The sequence below is a fragment of the Centrocercus urophasianus genome, unplaced genomic scaffold, assembly GCF_019232065.1.
Source record: "Centrocercus urophasianus isolate 14NV4802_14NV808 unplaced genomic scaffold, USGS_Curo_1.0 seq_32, whole genome shotgun sequence".
Taxonomy (NCBI): Eukaryota; Metazoa; Chordata; class Aves; order Galliformes; family Phasianidae; genus Centrocercus; species Centrocercus urophasianus.
The window spans coordinates 9599346-9616084 of NW_024884889.1; the positions used below are offsets into that span (position 1 = coordinate 9599346).

The window sequence follows — 16739 nt, forward strand, 5'->3', positions numbered from 1 at the left end:
TAGCTATCCTTACAGAAAACATACTTCAATTTTATTACCTCAAAAAAATGCTTACCTGGTGGAGGCCCATGAAATTTTCTTTGCCCATTTTCTTGAATCATGTTGTATCCAGTCTTGTCTAGTAGGGCCAGTAAGGCAGCAGCCTGATTACCACCTCTCATTTTGCCAGATTCACTTGTTGCAGCTGAACTCTCCTCATTCATGTCTGCAATAGCTTCAATAGAACATTATGGATATTTCAACTCAGATACTTAAAAGCTGCTGTTTACATACAGAAGCCACAGGGGCACAGAAACACGCACCATAGTTGGCTATTTCCTGTGACTTCAATGAGCAGCATAAAGCTGCAATCCTATGTGCAACTGGTATCATCTATGTACTTGATTTCAAAACATAGTAGTGAACTTTAACCAGCAACTATATATTCCATACTAAAGTTTTAATTTTATACAAGTCACATCACAGCTATTTTATAAATATGCTGTCTCTTCAAGTACAGTAGTGGATTACTTCATAAAGCTTGTCTCAGTTGTAAATGACCTAAATGCCATCTGCAGTGACAAAATCCACTCCCTTGTCACTATATTTTACAGAAGCACCAGTGATTTTAAAACTGGGTATAAGTCCAAAGAAAACTTCCGAAATGCATTATTAATTTAAAGAATTTAATTAATTGATTAATTTAAAGAATTCAAAGAACTTAGTGACAAAAATAATTTACATGAAATCAGTATTTAATAAAACTTGGTGGAACTGTCTGTCAAAACTAAGGGACTGGGATTATTCCACTTCTGAGTTCCTCATTTTCATGCTCTTATCCACTTTCGTGATGTTGGACTCGATGATCTCTGGAGGCCCCTTCCAACCCCTACGATTCTGTGATTCTGTGAAAGCTAAGGAGCTTTACCAATAGAGTTGTGACTACTATGTCCACTATTTGATGGCATGTGAAGATCTCCTTTGGTTACTGTCATCTAGGTCACAGGGAACAAATCAGACCGAGAAGCCTATACAGTAATTTACGAACTTCTCTAGTCAATTAAAAAAAAATAACTTTAAAGTCAGATTCCTTTTCAAGGCCTTTCTTTCTCTCCTTGCCCTGTTTTCTATTCCCAAATTTTCTGCCTTGAGGTCTGCAAGACTTAGACAGGCAATCTTCAACACTTCAATCCCTTGCCCAAGCAGCACATCCAAGCATATGCTCTTTATTCTCCAAAAAAATAATTTTTAAAAAAAACAAAACAAAACATGAGACACCTACATAGACATAATCTATAACTCCTTTTTTTTTTTTTTTTTATAACATCGCTTATATTTAAACTTGCTTTATCAACAATAAGTTGAATTTTGCTTCACTAAGCAAAATCCTGAGGAACTCCCCGCCTCCCTGGCAGTTACAATCCCATCCACTTTCTTCAGCATGAAGCACAGCCGCTTGCTCCTCTTCAGCTTGCTGCTCTTTCTGCCCCTCACTGAGCCTTTCCTTCTGGCCCCATCGCACAAATACACACCGCTCTCTACACAGCCTACTTCACACCCGCCTTCCCAGCGCTGCCGGCCCCAAGCATCGCCACAACAACGCCGCACACCGCACACAACGTCGTCCCCCGCCTTCCGGCCTCCCGCTGAAGCCAGCACCCAGCCCCGCGGTATTTAGAAGCCCTACATCTCCCTCTGAAACCCTCCCGCGCCTCAGGCTACAGTCAGCCTTTAGAAATCGGCAAGAGGTTTTCACAAGACTCTACGCTATAATTACTTCTTTTTTTCTTCTTTTTCCCTCACCCCACCGCTCGGCGCAGCACGGCGCCGCCCGGCCCGAGCCCGCGGCCTAGCGGAGCTGGGCGGCAGGTGTAACTGCCGGGAGGCAGGAGCCAATCAGCGCCAGGCTCACAGCGGGGCACGGCGGGCGAGCGCTTTTAAAACGGGCGGGCGTTGGCTGAGGGAGGGCTGTCAGCGCGCGGCTGCCCCTGCAGCTGCCTCTGTGGCTCGGCCTGAGGCAGCGGAGGGGCTGCCGCCGTCAGAGGTTCCGCCTGTCTTCCACACGCTGCCATCCCAGCTCCTGAGCTGCCATCCAAGTGCCTTGGGGTCTGAGCAAATGGAAGACGCTCACAGCCAAAATGCACTCATCGAAGACTTCTCGTCATGTACATCTTCCTTAAGCTGTAAAGGCAGAAGTGTTCTTCGTCAGCTAGAGAATCCCGAAAAACTACAAATATGCTCCTGAGCTTTTAGACGTGTATTTTTAAAGATGTGCCACCAGAAATCTGTATTTCAGCACAGCGTGTCAGATACTCGCTATTTCAGCTTGCGTGGTTTTTATTTTCAAAGAGGAAGCTTTACTGTCTTTTTTAATCGATAGTGGCTTGACACACTAATTGTTTCACAAATGATGTCTCGAGGTAATAGTGTGAATGGCCAGAATTGCTATTACCTTCAAGATTAAGTGCCACCTCTTTTCCTTTCAAGTTATCTGATGGTTTATTGTTGTTTTTTACGGTTTCTAATTCAGCTGTGAAATCTCTAATAGGAATGAGTTTTGGGAGTGCCTTACAGTAAATAAAGTTTTGGGTATTTGGCTGCAGCTCGGTGTCCTTGTTGCCTTGGAGCCTGCTCGCTTTCTAGTAGAAAACCCTATGTGCTCAGTTGCTACTGCTTGTGGAGAGTGCTGACAGAATGCAGACAGCAGCCTCTAATGAAAAACCTCTCACTCGTTTTCTCTGTGTTTCACCTATGTGACATCGTATGGGCAGATTACTGCTGGCTCTTGAACAGCTACCCAGCTGGAAATTTTAACTCATTGCAGTAATTACTGTCAGCAGCTTTCAAGGAAACACACAACTTTGCTGTCAGGTTTTTCTCTTTATGACGTGACAGAAATAAAATATCCAAAACGAGGTTTGCTTTGTTATTTCTTGTTAAACATCAAAGTCAGGCATAGGAACTAAAGATTCACTAAATTTTCTTGCTGACCACTACCCCTATTTGAAAGAAATTAAGATCCACAGGTGCTCATTGGGTAGTACAGCTCTCATTTTCCTCTTCCCCACAGGTGTTTGCTGTTTGTTTATTTCTCTCTGACAATTGTTTGGTGTATTTTTTACTGAGAACAACTGTTTCTAACCTGTATTTGTTTCAGATTTTGCCACAGATTATCAAATGTGATAAAGTTTGAGCTGAATGTTTTCATGTGCTTTTTGTTGTTGTGTTTTTTTTTTCCCCAATAATAAGGCAACATTTACAGGGAATGCAGTATTCAGCAGTGTACCTCATAGCCTCAGGTCTTCCAAACAGAGATTGCACCCGTGAAAGCATCTCATGACTAAAACAAAGCCATTTATTGAACCCAGACTGCATTCTCTGAAACACTGCTTTGCCTGTAGTGGAAGCAGAAGAATCCTCACCAAACCAACCCCTCAGTCAATCATCTAAAAGTTAGTTAATTTTAATTATTTATGCAACATGCAGTTGTGTTAAGTAAGTTGGAATAGTTGGAGGGGACAAGGCTTCTCTATTCCTCCTCCACACAGGCGCTTCCTGCAGCAGATTCTACCTTGTTTTTAGGTCTTCCCCTTTCTCTCACGTACGACTGGACTGCATTGTGCATTCAGAGACGCAGCTCATATATCATTTGGAAAGCTGTGATAGAAGAAGGCTGATTAACATGCTAATACCCATTTCTAGCAGTGACAGCTGCTCCCAACAAAGTGTTATTTCTCTCAGTTATAACAACGCTTTCCCTCCATAGAGAAATGCCACTCATCTAAATTAATGTCAAGTTTTGATTCACTTTTTTTTTTTTTTAATGAAGATGTAGTAAAGCATAGCAAAAAGGGACCAGGTTCAGAAGAATGTTATTTATCAGAGTACGTATTGCTTTACTGCTTCATTTAATTGGTACCTTACTACATACCTTTTTAACTTATGAACCTGATAAAGGCTAGTTCTCTGGTGGGTTATTTTACAAGAGTTCTAAGTATTTGGCATAAATTCTAGTTAGAAAAATACTTACTTACAATTGCAAACAATATGCTGTCTACTCTGAAGCTTTATCAAATTCCACTTAGTGTCAAGGAGACGCTGTGTTAGTTTCCTCATGAATGTCTTTGAAACTGTCACAAGTCTGATGGATGAGGAACGAAGGCAGTCCTGCCAAGTTTGTGCTGTTTATTTCTCTGGCTAAATTTGAAAATGTGAAAGAGGCCTTTTTCTTGCATATTTTACAGCACTGCATCAGACAGTTGCTTTTCTTTTCCTCATAGGTTATTTTCGGTAGCGGTAACACTGAAGTCCATTATGTTTTTTAACTTGTTTCATGGGAATGCTAGCAAGTCCCAGCATATATTCCTGGAGCGGACTACTACTGCAGTTGTAATGTCTTAGCAGAGGCATATGCCTTTTTTTGTCAAAGTAAATTTTGCTGTGGGCTGGAACAGGAAGAGGGCATGTAGTATTTCTGCACTCTGACAGGTTTGATATGTAGATAGTGGAACTGTTTAAAAGGAAACAGACATCCTTTGAAGTTTAGACAGAGGTCTCCGTAGAAAACATAGAGATAATATGATTGTAAATCTAATTATAGAAAGCTGCCTAGAAGGAATTTCAATCAGTTGGTCCATTTTCTTTCCAGTGCCATTTGATCAAATAGCCACACTGCCTGCTTAGAAGGATCTTCCTAATAAGGCATCCCCATGCCTGAAGAGTCTGCTATCTTGAAAGGTACCGTTTGCACTTGCTCAGCTTTCTGCCACAGAAATTGCTGGAAGAAAAGATACATTGGTGGTTTTAGAGCATTCCTTATTATTTTTATTTTTGAGTACTTTTTATCAATTTTTTTTTTTAATAAAAATTGATCCCAAAGCATGTTCTGCTTCCCAGACAAACATAGCAACAGTCTTACTGAAGTTAGTTGAACTAAATCAATTTTAAGCCGGTTTTGCTGAGTGCAGTGATGTGAAATGTGTATAACAAAGTGTATCAAATCTCTTCATTTGTTGTGGCTTTTTTTTCCCCCCCTCTCATGACCTCCAGAACTTTCTGCCCCTCAGTGCAACAAAGGCACACCTTTAAGAAAGTCACAAAAATGGGCCGGTTTTGCTAATGCAAGGGATCCATGAAGGAGCAGCATGGCACCGTGGCAAAAAGTGACACTGCAGAGGGTTGGTGGACAAAGGGGTGAATATCAGAAATAGAAGGCATTTGGGGAAGGACCGCTGGGCATGGAGAATCATTTCCTTTAGTATTGAGGCCTGCTGTTTCTATACAGCTGCACAGTTCTTGTCATCTCTTGTTAGGTAAACGTTTTAAGCAAATCCTGAAGTGGCAGCACATCCTCTGCATATCCATAACAGCAACAATTAAAGAGGCTTGGCTGTTTCAGCAGTTACAAAACACTGCCCTAACAGGCTTGAGACCGACTTCTTCCTTCTGCAACATGAAGCACAAGAAGCACAGAGCAGGCCTCCTGTTGTCACACAGTAGGTCTCCCAGTGCTCACCGGAAGACCTGGAAAGATCAGAGATGGTTCCTCTCTGTCACCGCTCAGTTTTTAATTTAATTGCATATGTTGACAGAAAATACTGGAATTTAGGGTGGTTTTCTGTGAAAGTTTATAACCTGGCTCCAGTGTTGGAACAAAGCACACATCAAGTGATAAAATCTTCGACCACTTCTGATCTGACCTAGTGACTAACTGGAGGTTTACTTGGAAGGCTGAGGGTTTTTATATCGCGTTACCTTTTGAATATTTAATCATTCAGGAAATAAATCATATTGAATGCAACAGGAGAGAACAAGATTCAGTTTTTACTTTGTAATTGTTTTCACTGTAGTTTAAAAAGTGGAAAGGCTGTCAACAGTTTCCTTCAGCCATTTATTCTCGGCTTAAAATCCCAGTTTATTCCGAGGAGCCTAAAAGGCATTGATTTATCAAGCTCATATCCTTTTAATTCATAATCCAGCTGCTGTGAGCTGCTAACAGGCTTTTGAGTCAGGAAGCTCAGGAAATCATCAATGCCAATTACAGCTAAACAACTTACGATTTTCTTTATATTTTTCCAGAGGCTTTAAGGATATGGTGCTATGTTTAGAGATGTAATTAAAACTGAAACAATGTAACCTGCATTTTTAGTGCTTCTTTCATTGAGATATGCATATATTATTCTACTTTCATATGTTATATATGCATAGAATGCTATGGCTTACATTATAATAGACTTCTTTTTTTTTTCTTTTAAATGCCTGCCTAGATTGGAAGCTTTTTCTTGCATATCCACTAGATGGGAGCTCTTGATCTTATAGCAAACCCTGCTCTTAAGTGGAGGTCTGCAGCTCCTCTTTCCCAGCATTGTCCAGTTCTGGGCTGGTGCAGGATTTCTTGCTGCTTGCATCCATGGCAGGCACTGTGAAGAAGCCACTGTAGGAAGGATACAACCCAGCAAGGGTGGGCATATTGCAGCACAACACTATGGGACTAAGAGGTGTAATACATAATAACATTTTGAAGACAGCCATGGTACAGAGATAGTGGTGCCAAATGAACCATTTTCAGAATTCCAGTGCAGACCTGTGGAAAGCAGTAAATTTCAGTTCCACACCAGGAACATCTGAGACTTTTAAGACCAAGTGGAGCAAAGCCACGTGAAATGACTCTTCATTGTTCCCCTAATGCAATCACCAGGCAGCCAATTTAAAATAGAGTGCCATTTCATATGACACCTAACTTTGTCTCAGAAGCTTTCAAAGGCTGGACAGATTTAAAAGAAAAGAACAAGAGAAATTTGTTTGTGTAGGGTAAATTCATTGGTGAACATTTTACTCAGTATCATGAATGCAAGCCTCAAAACAGGAAGATGATGAATTGCCGCTTATGGAAATTTTGGAGACTATAGCTGGACTCTGTGCTCTAAACACTCACTGCTTATTGGCAGAGAATGATTCAGGGCTAAAGTGACCTTTGGATATTGCCAAATTCATTCCTGTGTTCCCATACTTTAACAAAAAAATTGCCCCTTGACTACAAGCTCAAGACTCTCAAAGGCAGTTAAGTTGTTAACAGTGTCTGGTTGTAAAGGACACACTTCTGCAGTTCTGGATGGGGAGTCCAAGTTTCCTAAAAAATACAGGGAGTAGCCAAGTTCACAAGAAAAGACCTTCAGAAGCCAGCTGAAAGATGCATTGCCTAAACTAGGAAAAAGCTAGGAAAGAGCACAAATGGCTGCACAGAAGCGATTATCCATAAGCATCTGTCTGAATAGAACTGCAAAATGACCTAAAATGACAGAATTCAGTGGAAGCTCCTTAGTGACCAGGAAGTGCATTTACAAACACTATAATTATGTTTATGAAGCACAAGATATTGGGGAGATCAGGGAGTGGAAGGGAGCATTTCCAATTTAGTCTTGCAAGGTCAGTAATAAAGCTCCTATTGAATTCAGCTGGAAGAGACAATCGAACAACGGTGCTGTAACAAAGAAGCCTGCAGTACTGCATGCCTGATGGTAGAGCAGGTGAGTTACTGAGGATCTCTCCCACCAGGATAATTTTCAATATGCAGTGCAAGTGAAACTTCTTGCTAATTTTTTGTTAGGATGAAATGCTGTTTGTATAAACAGATGCCTCACACTCATTCAGCATTCTCTTCCTGCTCAACTACACAACGAGCTCTAAACTGGTACCGCAGATTCAGTATCTTTCCCATAAGAACAGACTGTTGCTGCGAGCACAGATTTGTTTTTAATTGCAGGACTGAACAGTCTGTGAAAGAGATGTTAACACAAACATTCCCTAAACTGAAAATGCAAACTATAAAGTTACCAAAGGAAAGTAATTTCTCTGACTGGTTTGCATAGTAATTTTCAGCTTGCTAGTATTAAAAAAACAAAAACACTTCTTTACAAGTCATGAAACCCTGATTATAATTTTGAAGCACATTTCATGACTATGTATCAGATCTACTGCCTGGATAACTTTCAGTGCCTTAATAATATGAGTTACTGGAATTGCTCAGACACCTGAAATAGAAATGCTCCATTCCTGACTGGAATTTCAGTTTGTTGGCCAAGCAGAATTACTGCTTTCTCCAGGAAAGTTTTTGAAGGACATTCCCAGGCTAACCCTGGTCTGTCAAGTGATCCAGTTATACAAATACGATTTAAAATGACAATGGAATAGCTCTTACAGCGTGACTGAAGCAGTCTGCTTGTTGTCTGCAGTTTGGAGCAATACCTAAAGGAAAATACAAAGTCACCTTTTCCATACAATCATCAATGCTAAATAGCTGACAAAGAGATGTTACTTTGCCTCTGACTGTCCAGCTCACATCTTAATCTGTCAGACATTCAGATTTCCAGAGGAGCTGAGTTTTGTGCACGTCCCAAGCTCTGTAAAAGACAAAAGAACAGAACACAGCAAAGTGACAGAAGGCATCGCAGGCGACATCTCCAGAAATACTTTAGGTATTGCAGCCTTACTCATTGTAATGGCAGCAGGACCAACACAGTGAGATGTTACAGAAAGAATGCTCCCCCACCTCCAAAGATCTAGACTCACAGAAGGACTCCACAAAGGAAGGATCTACAGCAAGAGAGATTACAGTGGCAGTTAGCTCTTAAATGAGGTCTTCACAGCTGAACTGCCTTCACCTGAGCTCCCAGGGCTGACCCAGTCCTTTCCCAGGTGATCAATCAGTGCTTCAGGCTGCGCCTCAGCAGTTCCCATACACTGCACCCTTCACAGCATGGACCAATGATTGAGCCAGCTGGAGGGTGAGCCTTCCCTAATACAGGGATCCAACACACCCTAACACACAATTGCCATTGTGACTTCCAAAGGCTCACAGAGAGTAGTACAGATGTTTCAGAGGTACCAGGAGGGGAAGGTCTGCCCTCCAGGGCAAAATACAGGCTGTATTCCTATCCTGGGTCAACACTTCAGCTTACACTGGGGATGTCCCAGCCACCTGTATCACAACCTTTGGCCAGATATCTGTGGCTCATAACTGTATCAGGCACCAAAGGGGGTCCTGATTTGCCACAGGGACATGAGGAGGGGCCCTTAGCAATGAAGACCAGGGTGTTGACCACAATGACTGCAGGCCATGTACCGATTACTGGAGGGACTACTGAACCCCCCATCTCCAATAGTCTCCCCCAAGGTGCAAGCATGCCACACTACTTTGGTCCTACTTGCACCTTCCGGGTTCAGGCTGTGACTCAGCAGTTCCCATTCACTCACCTTCCAGTCTGGGGTGATTTTCAGCCCTGACTGATGCCTTTGGGCCTCCCTTACAAAATGTAGGAGGAGTTACGTACCTCAGGAAGGATTTCTTTGAAACCAGCTAAGCTGCAACCTGGTGAAAGTAACCCATGAATAAAATGAGGCTCCGGGGGGAACTGAAACAGTCTGTGGCACATCTCCATGAATCAAAGCCTGAGCTTCTGCTTCAGGCAAGTGGGTATGAATACAAAACAGGATCAAGAGATGGTATTCACTCATGTCCCACAAGCTGCAGAGCCATGATAGCATGATGCTGAACCAAACAGCCTTCTTCTACTTTGGCTACATGCAGTTCTGTTTTCCACAGCTGTGCTGTTTCAGGTTCTGCAGGCTACCAAGTTGTCACTGGATCCAGGTTACTTAGTCTGTGCATTACCCCCCTGTTTAGACAGACTGTGAATGAGTGTGGTTGAAGCCGGGGGCCTCCCTCCCCCTGAAGATACGCTTGGAGCTAAGTACAATCTCGTACAAAACCAGAGACAGCAAAAGTTACTGTGGTTGATCTCTAATCCCCATCTTTCAGGCAGGGATACAGGAGACCTCTCATTATCGTCACACCTGCGTTTCTTCACTTGAGAGCAGAAGTAATTAATAACTTTCTTCCTACCATGCGACAATGGCAGACCCACCCTTCTCTGTGCTGCTGTGCAATGCTCAGTGGAAACGTACAGGTACAAGACTGCAGGGAACATAGGTGCGAGTCTGAGTCAGGTCTAAGACTATGCAGAGCATTAGGAAGCTTGACAAGTTTAGCAGAGCTAACCCTTAATTTGCTTGTAATTCTTAATTATATGAAGCAGTGTATCTTAGCCTCACAGAAAACTCAGGTTTCACAGGGAATGAAGTTGCCTTCTGGTAAGGAACTGTGCATCTCATTTATCTGCTATGTTCTATGTAAGAAACACACGATCTTATGCAAGTTAACCAAGTCTTGCAGTAGGCAAGAAGACAGGAAGACGTTTATTCTCCCAGGTGCAGACACAGGAAAGATTTTTGTGGAAAAAAAAGCTAAGGGAGAATTAGAAGAAGAAACTAAAGGCAATAGTTAGGTACAGCAGGTAGCTGAATACAAAAGGAATGCTACACCAAAGTGGCCAACATTTGTTCTTACCTGAAGGCGTCTTCCTTCTTTCTACCTGAAAGTTTCCTGAATGGCTGCAATTGTTGAAGTCAGGAACATCCCAATCTTAGTCTTTCTAATTCCTGATCAAGCCTTGGGATGTGCTTCCCACTCTCAGCCTCACTAGCATCCACGGACCACGAGAAGAACAGCTTTCTCAGCAGTGCTAAAATACACAGGGTCCCAACACAACCTGATGCAGCTCACAGTGGATTGAGGGAGCCATTTCCTTCTTTGAACTTGGAGCCAGAGGTGCTGCCCAACTTGATAAAAACAACTCAATCTTCAACTGTCCCAGTTATGAGATAAATTAGAAAAGGGTGAAGGGTGGCCACCTCTCAGCCATGTCCAGAGTCTGGTGAGTCTGCTGGAGGCAGTCTGAGAAGGTGCTGGGAAAAGCGCCCCCCCCCCCTCCAGAAAAGCTGCAGCTATCACATTTTGGCAAACCTTATAATGTATTGCTGTTTCCACTCCAGCACTGCTCAGTCAGGAAGGAACCTAAGAGTTTGTGTAACAAATGGGCAAAGACACCTATACCTTAAAACTCTGTATGGGCTAAATCAATGAAAGAAAGTCACAGAATACATTTGCCTATGGGATACAAAAAAATAAAATTAATAATAATAATAGTAGTAAAGCTATTTACTCCTCACCTCACAAAAAGTTTTCCACCTTGTGAGACAGAAGCAAAACATAAATCAGTTTTGCCACAGAGAACTGCTGTATTCCAATCAGTCTAACTATGATTTAAGAATCGTAAGGATTGCCCCACGCTTTCCCACAGTCTCTGTGTTCTCAGGTTCATACCCTAAGTGCTCCTGTGACTTCAGAAGTGAAGCTATGCCACAATATACAACAGAGAACTGAGTGTTAAGAAAATTTTCCAAAAACCAGCCCTCAACTACTTTGTAGTCCTACAGTAGAGGACACGTTCTGCTTTATAAGCACAGAATCCTGAAAGATTTCCATGAGGCTTACAGGAAAGAGCAATACACTGCAGTAAAGGGCCTCCAACCAGCAAGCTGTAGCATCTTCATTTCAGAGCAGTCAGCCCATTCAGGACAATTGTGCTTCCAGGGATCAAGCTATTATTTCAAAGCCAGGGTCAATGGCTCCAAGAGTCGCCCCACAACTTTTTTCATTTCAATGGAAAAAGGTGATGGTAATTAATGAGTGTCTAACGCAGTTCTGTATCATTCAGTGGCACGTGACTTTAATATGAGAACACGCAGCAAGAAATACAGCACCATATCACTTGTAGAGATCACAGTACCAGTGTTTCTTGTAGCTGCAGCTTGCTTTCTAAAGCCTGTCTGGATGACATCAAGTCACACACAAGTTTAATTCCCTCTTCCCCAGCCCCTCAGACTTTAACAAGTAATGCTGACTTTGTTTTCATTAAAAGCCTCAGTGGTGTACATAGCGTTTGCCTTCAGCACAGGAGGACCCAAAGGTGAAATCAAGCAACAGATGACTACTCACCCACAGAATGAGTAATCAGTTATGTTCCAAGCTAAAATAAATACAGACAGAAAACTCAGTGTTCTAATGCCTTCATTTACAAACCTTTTTCCTTGCTTTAAACACGGCTTTTGTAAAAACATCTTGAGCCTCGTGAATGCTCATTTAATTTTTGTTTTCCTTGGAAAGGCCAAAGTGAAACATCTCTCCTTCTCACTTGATGTCCTCACTACGTGCATTTCCCAGCGGCGCAGGGCAGTGGTTACACTCCTCCATTACACATTCACATTTAACCACACAGTTTCCCAGAACAGCCCCACCACTAAAATGACCTGCAGCTCTAAATTTACGCTCCTTGTCACCACCACTTAACAGCCATCAGTGAACAACGTCACTTCTAAACGCACTACCCAACAGACGAACTGCTCTGCAGCATTCAGTGTTTTTCTTTTATAGCCAGCTCCTTCATTTCAGCAGCGCTGTGGCTGAGCTCAAGGCTGAAACGCAAGGCTTAACCTAGGGCAAGTGCTTATTTTTACTTGAGTCATTACAGAAAAAAGTTTACGTTGACATTTAACAAAATGTTTGACTGCATAACCACCACCTGCCGAGCTGAACATGAGAATTCATGCCTGATAGTTTTATTTTTCCCACAGTGAATGACTTATCTGATTTGTGCCTGACTTCCACAAAATCTCTGCATCTCTGCTAGAATTACCATCAGTAGGAAAAACTCCTCACCACGCAGCTGGATTTCTCTTCCTTCACCCACGCTGTTACTTGTCCCTGATGTAAGGATACAGCCATAGTCTGCACTACTTCATAGTATTCAGTAAGCTTGAAACTCTACAATTTGAGGGGAAATCTCCAATACTAACATTAGATATCTGCAAGAAGCTGGTTCCGTTTCTTCCATACAGATGCCTATCAGAATCCTAGCGCAGTGCCGTGAGTTAATCTGGGTGTTCCTTGTTCAACACCATCATCAAGGCAGAGCATTGGCCCTTTGATACAGAATCTAGAGCAGGATGTTTCTCCACCTTCCGACAATCCTGCTTTTGATTTGGTTCATGACCCCTCTGTTTATTGTATAAGCGAATCATAAGGATTACTGGAATTCTTATAAATCCCATGTAAATAAAGGGTGAAAGAAAAGCCCACCTGTAATCAAACACTACGTAAGTGCGTGTTAATGGCCCGTTCAGTGCCCTAATGGGACACATCAGAGAAGTGCTATGACATTACACTCCATATCAAGAGGCCAGTAGACATTTTCAAATGAATAAATTCCTTTATATAGTTACAATAGTGACTGGTGACTACAGTTCATTACCTTATGCACAGCAAATAAAAAAACTCATTGGAATTTATGCAAATAACACAAGCTCTATGAAAAAGCAATTCACATTAATTATAAAAACACCTTAACTTGAAAAGTTTACCAAACCCAGTTATGTGGAGCACCTCGGTCTCTGAAAGCAGAACAGAAGCTGTTTGCAAGGACTCAACAGTAATTGATATGCAACTCCTTTGGCGAAGTGTACTGAAAGCTATGCTAAATCCCTGCTCAGTTGATGACAGCAGCAATAGTGCTGTTGTTTCTTAGAGTGCTGTTGTTTCTGAGGCTGGAATTTCACTCTAGTCTTTGCATTCTTTGTCAGTTATAGTGAAGCAACAGAAGAAAGATGATTAGAGAGCAGCCAATTAGGCTCACAGTTCAAGAATCCAATTTTCAAACAGCCCTGAGGTTTAGGGAGGGAGAAAGGGGTTTACAATGTAGCTAAACGAAGTCTTAATGAAAAACTGGGGAAAAAATGGCACCTTCCAGTAGCATAGCTGATCAGGATACTGAACACCACTCAGAAAGGAGCAAGTCTGAGGTTGCATCCTTGGTAAAGACATCGTTGTGTTTGCCTTGGACTAGAAAGGGAGGCAAGCACACTGCGTGGACATGTAAGTGCATGTAGAGCAAGACATTCCAGAAGCTGAACAATATCTCTGCATACATTAAGACACTGCTGAGGAGAAAAAAAAGTAAGCAAAAAGAAAAAAGAGTGTCTTCTAGTACTGAAATCATTGGTAAGATAACATGATTTCAAATCCAGCTCTACAGTCTTGATAAGCAGAAAGGATGCAACACTGGAGATGGAACATTTTTAGCTGGTTTGCCACTGAATACTTATTTGCAAGAGATGAGTACAGAAAGACATCTTCCTTCACAGAGGCTACAGGAACCACACCAATGAGCCCTGATACTTTACAGCACCCACGTAGCTCTAATTACTGTGGGAAAGAAAGAACTAAATAAATGTGCATTCATTTTCCTCCCCCTCCATGCCATGTGCCCTGCAAGACTAGAAACCCACGGCATCTGCATGTCACAAGCTTTCAGAAAGCAAACTGTTTGCCTCCTGTACTGCCTAGAAGCTCTCTGCAGCCACTTACATTAGCCATGCCCTCCACTACCAGCAGCAAGGAAAATGCTGACGAATCACAAGCTTTCTGTACCACCAGCCCAATGAGAAAATTGCTAATTATGCATTTTTTTTTGCTGTTTATGCAATTGATACGAATGAGAGACCTGTGACCATTTCCCAGGAGGGAACTCAATGCCAATCTGGCCAGATGTGCTACGGCAGCACTGCACCCAGGCAAGGCCCTTCTCCCCCGCCCCCCCCCCCTTTTTTTTTCTTGGCTATCAAAAATAGTCAGCTTGCCTAACTGCATCTTCACAAAAGGACATGTCAGGAACGGAGCCAGTAACTCCTGAACATTAACAAGATCTACCAAAGTAAGAGTTACCTCTTACAGTAATTCTGAATGCCCATCGCTGTGTGGTACTCCATCATCTACTTTTATTAATAGCTGTAGCACCCAGGCACACAGCTAGGAGATAAAAGAACATGAAGGGCACGAGCAGAATCACTTGAAGCTAAAGGCACGCAGCAGAACTGCATCGCACCCCTACTTTTTAATTACTTTAAAGGTGTGTGAGAAAGTATTGAGATTTTCAGGAAATCTATCACTCAGCTTACACAGTAAGCTATACCTTGTGCACTGTGTTCTAGACAGAGTCGCATTTAAAAGCAGCACACAAGCTTAAGTAACTTTAGACAACGCCAGCAAGTAATTTGTGCCCTCATAAATACAGTAGTGTACATCCTATATACAAACAGCCGCAGGCGGGCTGTTAGCCAGCCATCCACAGAACGAAGGTAATGAAGATCGTGGGGAGGGCGGTGGAGGGTGCCAGACCCAGGCAGATGATGGACGCTAAACCCACGAGCACCGAAGCAAGAACGCTCCTCTGGTCACGAATTATCATCTTGACAGTCTCACAGAACTGCAAGGAAAGAAAAAAAGGAAAACAAAGGAAAAACGTCAGGGTTAAGGAGGAAAGTGTCGAGATGACAGCTGGGATCGCTGCTTTCTCCGGTACGGACGGGCTGCCGGTGCCACAGCGCTTATGCGCTGCGTGAGAGAACGCAGCCTGCCGCTCCGTCACCGCGGGAGCTTTGGCTAACGCAGCGAGTGGGAGCTGAGCTCCCAGCCAGCCTCCTGTCCCGCAGCCCGGCGCCGGAGCAACGTGGGGCAGCCCGGCCGCGGCCCGCCAGCTCTCCCCGACGCTTCTGCCTTCGGGAGCCGGGGACTCCCTCCGGGGACGCCCTGCCGCCCCTCCCCGGGGCCGTACCTTGTCGGTCTGGAAGCTGACCGCAGCTCCATAGCGGCAGTAGGTGACGAAGTGCTCGCAGTTGTTCCAGAGCAGGCTGTAGGCCGTGGCACCCACCAGCTTCTCCGCACGGCGGGCGGCCTCCTCGCTGCCCAGCACCTGGTCCTTGAACAGCCGGTCCATGTGGTTGACCAGGATGCTGCCGCCGTACGCGAAGTCCTCCACCGTGTCCACGCGGATGCTGGCCGTCTTGGTGATGACGCCCAGGATGAGCCGCTTGTTGGTCACCACGCGCTGGATCTGCCGGCGGTCGTCGGTGAAGGCGGGCAGGATGTCGGGCATCAGGTGGGCGACGCGGTTCTCGCCCAGGTAGATGCCGAAGTGGACGAAGAGGGTGCGCGGCACCTCCAGCAGGTCGCCCCGCCTGAAGCAGCTCGTGTCGTAGTAGCCGGAGGCGGCCGGCGGCGGCTCCCCGCCCTCCGCTCCCGCCGGCAGCGCCCGGACGTGGACGAGGAGCAGCAGCTTCTCCAGCAGCAGCGAGGCCGCCTGCGGCACCGCGTTCTTCATGGCCGGCCGGGCCGAGGACGGGAGGAAAGCGGGGCGCCGCCGAACGGCCCCGCTTTTCTAGGCGGCCGGCCGGGGCGGGGCGGGCACGCGGGACGGCCCCCGGCTGCGTGCGGGGAGCGCCCGCCCCGCTCCGGCGGGGAATGCCGCCCGCCGGGCTCTGTCCGAGACGGGACCGGCACGGGGGAGCGAGTCCCCGTCACGATCCGGCTCGGAAAGAACGGGAAGAGGAGAAAGGGGCGTCGCCGTGCGTTTTGCTTCGTGCTAATCCATTATGTAAATAGATAAATCGCGGCAACGAAGCCTATGAAAGAGCGGCCGACAAAGCCGACCCGTCTAAGGGTTCGGTGGCCGGAGCCGCTTCCCGTCCCCGGGGCTGCGGGATGATGGATGGGGCCGGCATTCGTGGCACCTGGCACATGTCGAGCCGCAGCTCCCTGCCCGCCGCCTTTGTGCGGCCGCTTTCGCCTCTGTGCACGCGAGGCGATGGGGAATAGGAGGCAGGTCGTTGGAACGTCTGCCCTCAACACCGGGTTCTGTCTGAAGTCATTACCTTCCCAGTGGCTCTTCCTGCAGGTTGTGTGCACGGTGGTGGTTGCCACACAGCCAAGTACAAGGGCAGCTGCGTAACCCTTTGGCACCTCTCCACAG

The 16739-nt window shown here is 44.7% G+C and overlaps 2 protein-coding genes across 4 annotated transcripts in view; both read right to left on the reverse strand.

The window, feature by feature from the left end:
- Positions 1-10773, reverse strand: part of RBM46 (RNA binding motif protein 46) — a 17929-nt gene extending 7156 nt beyond the window's left edge. Inside the window, exons 1-3 of one of the 3 annotated variants that reach the window (XM_042829814.1) lie at positions 8469-10773; positions 8177-8378; positions 56-214 (exon numbers count right to left, since the gene is read on the reverse strand). In XM_042829814.1, coding sequence (XP_042685748.1) covers positions 56-203 — 148 coding nt within the window. In that variant the 5' untranslated portion in view covers positions 204-214; positions 8177-8378; positions 8469-10773. Of the gene's footprint in view, positions 1-55; positions 215-1756; positions 1834-8176 lie in introns of those variants that run through there. The other 2 variants (XM_042829813.1, XM_042829816.1) reach the window with 2 other exon arrangements.
- Positions 10774-11582: 809 nt separating this feature from the next.
- Positions 11583-16096, reverse strand: LRAT (lecithin retinol acyltransferase). Its single transcript, XM_042829863.1, has 2 exons — positions 15546-16096; positions 11583-15197 (listed from the first exon to the last, which is right to left on the reverse strand). The coding sequence occupies exons 1-2, from the start codon at positions 16089-16091 to the stop codon at positions 15045-15047; spliced, it is 699 nt and encodes a 232-aa protein (XP_042685797.1). The 5' UTR covers positions 16092-16096; the 3' UTR covers positions 11583-15044.
- Between the last annotated feature and the right edge of the window lie 643 nt (positions 16097-16739).

What these genes read in the sequence shown, in the direction of transcription:
- LRAT (XM_042829863.1), bottom strand. Translation starts at nt 16,091, where the DNA reads ATGAAGAACGCGGTGCCGCAGGCGGCCTCGCTGCTGCTGGAGAAGCTG. An exon ending in TCAGCTTCCAGACCGACAAG is followed by an intron (nt 15,198 to 15,545) that starts GTACGGCCCCGG and finishes CTTTCCTTGCAG; the next exon opens with TTCTGTGAGACTGTCAAGAT.